The sequence below is a fragment of the Solanum lycopersicum genome, chromosome 10 (assembly GCF_036512215.1).
Source record: "Solanum lycopersicum chromosome 10, SLM_r2.1".
Lineage (NCBI taxonomy): Eukaryota > Viridiplantae > Streptophyta > Magnoliopsida > Solanales > Solanaceae > Solanum > Solanum lycopersicum.
The window spans coordinates 4941763-4948919 of NC_090809.1; the positions used below are offsets into that span (position 1 = coordinate 4941763).

The 7157-nt window shown below is 34.6% G+C and overlaps 1 protein-coding gene across 3 annotated transcripts; it reads left to right on the top strand.

The window, feature by feature from the left end:
• Nucleotides 1-840: 840 nt before the first annotated feature.
• Nucleotides 841-6689, top strand: LOC101267851 (AT-rich interactive domain-containing protein 1-like). Of its 3 annotated transcripts, none has more exons than XM_010328674.4 (3): nt 841-1028; nt 1490-2398; nt 5572-6689. In XM_010328674.4, the coding sequence occupies exons 2-3, from the start codon at nt 1835-1837 to the stop codon at nt 6397-6399; spliced, it is 1392 nt and encodes a 463-aa protein (XP_010326976.1). In that variant the 5' UTR covers nt 841-1028; nt 1490-1834; the 3' UTR covers nt 6400-6689. The 3 variants fall into 3 exon arrangements, with proteins under 3 accessions (XP_010326976.1, XP_010326975.1, XP_004248430.1); XM_010328673.4 differs by having other exon boundaries at nt 841-1016; XM_004248382.5 differs by having other exon boundaries at nt 1028-2398.
• Nucleotides 6690-7157: the final 468 nt, after the last annotated feature.

Here is a 7157-nt window from a genome sequence, read left to right on the forward strand (position 1 = left end):
TTGACCTCTAAAAAATAAATTTTAAAGTCTTTCTATTAAATTAACAAAACTTAATGAAAAATAAATTTATTTTTAGTATCAAACTTAACTAGAAACAGAAAATATTAAAAAAAAATATGTGGGGTGGATGGAAAATGAAAAAAAAATTGTCATGTTGCGTGGGGCATAGTGACGAATTCAGAATTTTCGTTCAGGGGTTCAAAAAATAAAAATATAAAATTAACCTTTAAAAATGGGAACCTTGATTTTTTTTGGATTTAAAAAGAGTGACACACAATATAATTTGGACTTGTCACTATGCCATCAATTTCTCATTATATATATATATATATATATATATATATATATATATATATATATAGTTCCGCTCCATGAGATCGATTAAAAATTTTACGGATTAAGCTAAACCTGTCCCGCCCCATCCTCACCTCCCCACACCACCCCATTATCATCCCTACATGATAGACATTATCACATAACCACCACACCAACCACCAATGACCACGTTAAAATAATCAACACAATAATAACCACCACCTTAAAACCATCACCACTAATAGTTTTTAAAGCATGTTTCATCTAACAAATAAGTTTTTATAAGAAGAATTTAAACAAAAAAAAAAAGTCTCTAATATTTGTGATCGTTTTACTTATATTTGATAGTTATTATTAATTCTAAGAGATTCAAATATGTTAATCTTTAAATTGACCAAACTACCCTTTTACCCAACCATAGTCCCAAATCTCCTCAACCCAACTTTCCAATAAAATAAACTATAGTTAGCCAATAATTCCAACTATAAATTAAACAAATACTTTTAATTTTTATTTTTTTGGTCTCCATACAACTCATTCCACTACTTCCTTTTTATTACAAATCTTAGATATCCCACAACCCCTTTTTTTTTCTCTCATAAATCAAAACAACAAATTTTTTTCTATTGAATAATAAAAAGGGTTTGAAAACCTAAAAGAAGGTCAAGAATTGACAACTTATACCTTGTCCTTCCAATAAGGTATTTTTACTGGTAAATCTTTTTCTCTTTTCCCAATTTCATTATCTATTAATAAAACTCTTCCTGTTCAAAAAATTGTAACACCCTTTGACCTATTAGGTCTTTAATTATTTGGGGTCCAAAAATTTTCTTTTTGTACCAAATATTATGTTGCCCCTAATAATTAATCTTGAACATCTTGGTAAAGTGTTAGAGATATGGTTTGATCGAATTCAATAATTTTAATTCGAATTTTCGATATAGGCTCTAAGTTTAATTATTGAATATTTATAGATTATTATTAAAATTTTGAAACCCAGTAGTAATATCACAATTTTGGATTGTTACAACATTGATTTGAAATTTGATTTTTTAGAGAAACCCTTTTCATATCCTATGTGAAAAGTTACAATTTTTTTTTTGTATGTATGCTTTTCTGTTTTTTTTTTCTGTTGTGTTTGTGTATAGGTTTTGAATTTCCATGTCAATGGCAGGATTGTTGGAGAAAATTGATGGGTTGGGTCCCAAAATCTTGAAAAAACCCCAAAAAGTATGGAACAATGAGCATTGCTTCAATCCTCTGTTTGGGTTGAAAGATTTTTTTGAAGATTGTAAAAGAATAATTGTAACTTGAAATTGTTGATAGAAAAATTGGGCTACATTGAGTATTATGATACATTATTAAGAGAGATTTGTTGGGTTTCGATGATGAAAGAATGCAAGAAGTGTATGATTCAACGTATATAATGAGTGATGGCAATTCTCTTTGATTGATCAGAACTAGTGAACTGTGCTTGGAGTGAAGGGAGGAAGTGTGATTGGCTTTTGGGTGGGGGCATATGGAGCTTGAGCTAGATTTAAGGAAGATTTTAATGAAAATTTCTGATGAAAAAAAGAACGAAAATGAGGAATATGTGAATGTTGATTTGAAGAAAAGTGAGTTTGATGCTGCAGCTGATGAACGGTTGTTTAATCGTATCGAGGATGATCATTTTGTTTTCAGTAATAGACAGTCTGTGAAGTTTGATGGAAAGATAAGCATGGACCTCAATGAATGTAGTACTGTTAAGGATGTTGATGACACGAGCAATGTTGGTCACGAGTTTGTCAGTGGGGCACAAAGTGATGACTGTGGCATAGTGGATATTGGGATAATGAAGTCGAGTGTTGTTAGGGAAGATGAGAACAATAGGAAGAGGAAACGAGAGTCTTACACGGACTTGCTGAGGTGGGTTACTAACGTTGCGAGAGATCCTTGTGATCCTGCCATTGAGTCTTTGCCAGAAAGGTCTAAGTGGAAGTTTTATGGGAATGATGTTTGTTGGAAGCAGGTTCTGCTACTGCGAGATGAAATGCTTTTGAAAAAAAGCGCAGATACAAGTGCTCACTGCTCGTTATGGCAGGTACTTTACTTTCCCCGCTACTTTTGGGCTTTGAATATTTAACCCCTGATGCATCATTATAATATAGCGCCATTTGTACTTGTCAATTCTTTCTCATTGTCTTAGCATTTGCTTTCAAATATCAGAAGGCTGTATTGAACTACTTTCTAATTTTGGATGGTTTTAGAGTTTCAATTTTCTATGAAAAACACATGTTGGAAGTGTCAAATTAAAGAGAACAAAGAAGACCAGTGCTTGGATCCTGCAGTTCTTATAAGCGAAAGATGATCAGATGTTAATAATCCTGAGATTGAATGACGAAAATAAGAAAGGTTATCGCCGATATCTGGATCATCTAGGGTCTGATAAAATATTAACCAGTCTCTGTATCCAATCAGTGGAAACAGTTTGTTAATATAGGCAAGTGATATAAAGACGATGCCACAGGATTGGATGTTTCACTTATAATGGGGCAGGGTGTTAGCATCACAAATTTGTTGTCTTCATATTCTTTATAAAAATTGAAAAACAGACTAAACTATGCAGAACTATTAAAAAAAATACAGTAAAAAATTATATAAAATTTAAAAGATTTATGTTTTCAAATATCGACTTGCTATTTGCACCCCAAGGGTATGGTGCGTGGTGGTTAATGAAGTAGGATGAGAACCATGAGGTCTCAGATGCGGTTCCCAGCAAAGACAAAAACACAAGGTGATTTCTTCCACCAGTGATAGAGTTACCCGGTTCTTGTGTTGGTGGGAGGTAGCAGGTATACTGTGGAATTTGTCGAGGTGCGTGCAAGTTGGCTCGATCACGGCAGTTATTAAAAAAAAGGGATTTACTATCTAGGAATTATAATTTTCAAAATATCCAAATTCTTAGTCATAGAACACCGTATATATAATCTATAGTTAAATGTTTAAAAGAATAAATTTATTTTCGAGGGTGTAATAAGAGAACTATATAAGGCATAAAGCACGTACGGGATTTTCTTGGGGTGTGCAGGGTGGATAATAGAAGGTATAGATCCTGCATCAGAATGCATCCTACATATTGAGGTATTAGTCTCATGTGACTTTCACTCCCAAGGTCACTTCTTGGATTTTGTAGATTTCTTTACCAAGGTGAGTCCCAATTTTACCTTTTAAAACATTGATATAAATGTGGATGGGCTTAAAAGAGTGTTATTATCCAAGAATTGATCTACATAAGAGATGAACTTCTAGCGACTCAAGTAAGAAACTACATGCTAGTGTTTTCTCTTTGCTCTTTTAATTAAGGCAATTCAGCTAATTTGAGGTTTATCTCTTTTCTAGTTGGTATAATTTTATCCCTTTCAAGCTGGCTAAGCCAACCTAAGCATTTTCAAACTTTTTTCAGATTCCTTGATGATTTATAGTGTTAGTTACTGCAAGTTGTTTGTGGTGAATTCAGTAGAATGATAAATGTAAGCCGCCCAAACCAAATAACCAATCTAGAATAAAGCAATGCTCAACCAAGCACCCGAGGGTGTGACCTAGTGGTCAATAAAGTGGGGCACGGGTTCAGGTCTTAGGTGCAGATCCCAGCATAATGCAAAAAAATTTAGGTGGTTCGTCCCATTTGACTTAGCCTGGACGGTCAGAGTTACTCGGTGTTTGTGTTGGTGTGAGATTGTAGGTACCCAATCAAACTAGTTGAGGTGCAGCAAGTTGGTCCGGACACAACTGTCATAAAAAGATAGAGCAGCTCAACCAGTTCACTTACATCATGAGTAAATCAAAAGATGGACACTCGATCAAATTCGTTGTTTTTCTCCACATTCTCAGAAGTTTATGTTGCACAAAGATTTGAGTAACATAAGCAACAAGTTTGTAATGAAAAAGAAGTCATCTCGGAATCATATTTTATTTGATAGTGGAATTTGGAAAAGAATAAGTTAGGAAGCAAATTAGATATTGTGCAATTGTCTCCTCGTTGAAACCATGAAATCTTAAAGAAGATAAAAAATGAAGTCATCTAGGAGTTTGGGGGTGGGGGGAAGAGGAGAATAACCACCATTGCCCACCTAATGGAGTTGATGTTGTGATATGGTTGAATCAGTTGGTTTATGTTTTATGGATCTTCGGTTTAGTATGTATTTGATGGATCTTGATAAACTTACTGGTTCTTGACTCTCTTCATTTTATGAGCTTAATGTTGTTTGATTACATATAATTATAAATAAATCGCCCATCTCTCTTTAATATATCAGTTGAAGATAAATTTGGTCCACGTTCTGACCATTTAATTTTTGAGTGCTTATCGGCATATGTGGCCATGACAATGATATTATCATAAGTACAATTTTTTATTTGGTTTTTATTTTCCCTTCTAATATATGATGATCATAGTGAACGATAGCAACTTCCATGATTTTGGATGGTATGATTTACGAACAAAATGCAGAAGCTGAAATGCCAAAATTTTGTACCTTCACTAATTTCCAACTTTCCATTGTATTTGATTGATAAATACATCTAAAACGGCAGAATTAATCTGGACGGCTGAATTTAATTCTCCAAATAGTTCACCCATTATAATTTGGATGACCGCACAAAGATTGTGATTTGATGGGGTCTTGGTGTCCTTGATAACTATATACAGTAGGGATGATTCGGCACTTGCAGTCCGCCTTGTATTTCATGATTATGTGTTCTTAAGTTTTTCTGGGTAACTTTAAATGTACTTCCATTTTAATTTGCTGAAGGAAATCACTTTGTCCAAAAAATACTGATTTTGTATTCCATCTTGCATTTTTGTGTAGCATGTTTTGGAGTTGTTGCCAATGCACTTCACAGGTCCAGCTTGTGAAAAGAATACACACATCTAGAGTTCCATGTTTTCTTTTGTGACCCTTTTTATACATAGAATGTATTTTTCCTTGGCACGTAGCTGTACGAGCGACCAAGACTTCATAATATATATATATATATATATATATATATGAGTGACCAAGACGCAGTCGTTCATTTGTTTTGTATTTATATTGCCTATTCAAGTGAATCTTCACATAGAGACAGTTGAATTCCATAGATTCATCTCATTTGAACCCTTACCTTTTCAGTAACACTTGCATTCATATATATACTGGATAGAATCATTTGTGCTGATATTCAAGCTTTATGAAGAATCACAAATTTACTCTTTTGGAAGCTTTCTTTGCCTTGTAGATAAAACAGAAGATGCATCCATCTATGTATGACGATAATGCTTCTCTTGAGAGAGTGAGATGCAGCAAGCGAGTCCTACTTGCTAAAAATCCAGCGAAGAAGACACATTTTTCATCCGTATCGTCCTCAAGCTCTCCAAGTGATGAGGATCCGATTGATGGACCTGCTGATTCATCGGAAGAGTCAGGACTTAGCCTTTTGTGGAACCAGCGTCGAAAGCGAATACCAGTTGGGCCACAGTTTCAAGCAGATATTCCTAAATGGAGACATGAGAAATGTGAAAGTGACTCGAAATGGTTGGGTACTCAAATATGGCCTCTAGACAAACAAGAACAGAAAAGAATGTTAATTGAAAGAGATCCTATTGGAAAAGGAAGGCAAGATACATGTGGCTGCCAATACCCTGCTTCTTATGAATGCATCAGGTTTCATCTCGCTGAGAAACGAAGGAAGGTTAAACTTGAGTTGGGATCAGCCTTTTGTCGGTGGAAATTTGATTTGATGGGCGAAGACGTTGCACTTTCTTGGACAAAACAAGAAGAACAGAAATTCCAGGATATAGTAAAAATGAACCCTTTGTCGACAGACAAGAGTTTTTGGAATGAGATATTCAAATTCTTTCCTAACAAAAGCCGGGAAACTTTGGTCAGCTACCACTTCAATGTCTTCCTTTTACGGTGTAGAGGTCATCAGAACCGGACTGCTGCAAGTACTATCGACAGTGATGATGATGAACCACAGTACGGACCTAGAACTAATTGTTTCGGTAGGGATCCTCAATTCTCCATCTTTTGTTCCCCGAGGAAAGCACATCTGGATCCCAGATAGTAGTTGAATGTTTATATTCCACGACGTTGTTCAGAAATGTACATTGCAGGTTTTTTTTATAGTGCTTTTGCTCATCAACATTTATATTAGCAAATATTTTGAAGGGAAGATACATGATACCATCTGAAAATTGTATATTTTGAGTTGGTGGATTTTTTTGGTTACAAGGTGGTCATTTCTTCTGAGCTTTTTCAGTATACACAATTTACTTTCACTACTTTGTCATTGGTCAAAACATTTGTTCAAGAATGTTACTAATATTATGAATTGCTCTGATGGATCTCTACATATTAGCTGTTTGCCTTTTTTTTCTCCTTGCATCTCTAAAATCATTGTGTTTTTCATAGTCCTTTTATTTGGTATAACTGATAAACGAATGAATTGCTCTGGTCTGCATTATTGTCGTATGACTTAGCTTCTATTTCCTTTACATACTTGATTTTGATATGCTTTATTTTAGTGGAGGATTTATCGGAAACAACGTTCTTACCTTCACAGTGTAAGAATAAGGTTGCAGATGCAATCCTCCCAAAACCCCACTTATGAGATCAATCGGTTAAATCGTTGTTGTTGTTGATGATAAATCAATGAATTGCTCTCAGCTATGTTATTGTCACTATGACTTGCTTCATCATTGTATTTCCTTTTCATGCTTAATTTTGATATGCTTTATTTAACCCGGGAATCTATTGGAAACAACTTCTCTACCTTCACAAGGTAGAACTAAGATTGTGTACTGTAACGACCCGTTTAGTCGT

Coding starts and splice junctions, on each gene's coding strand:
- LOC101267851 (XM_010328674.4), top strand. CDS start 1,835: ATGGAGCTTGAGCTAGATTTAAGGAAGATTTTAATGAAAATTTCTGAT. Junction 2,399..5,571: donor CTCACTGCTCGTTATGGCAG/GTACTTTACTTT, acceptor TTTGCCTTGTAG/ATAAAACAGAAGATGCATCC.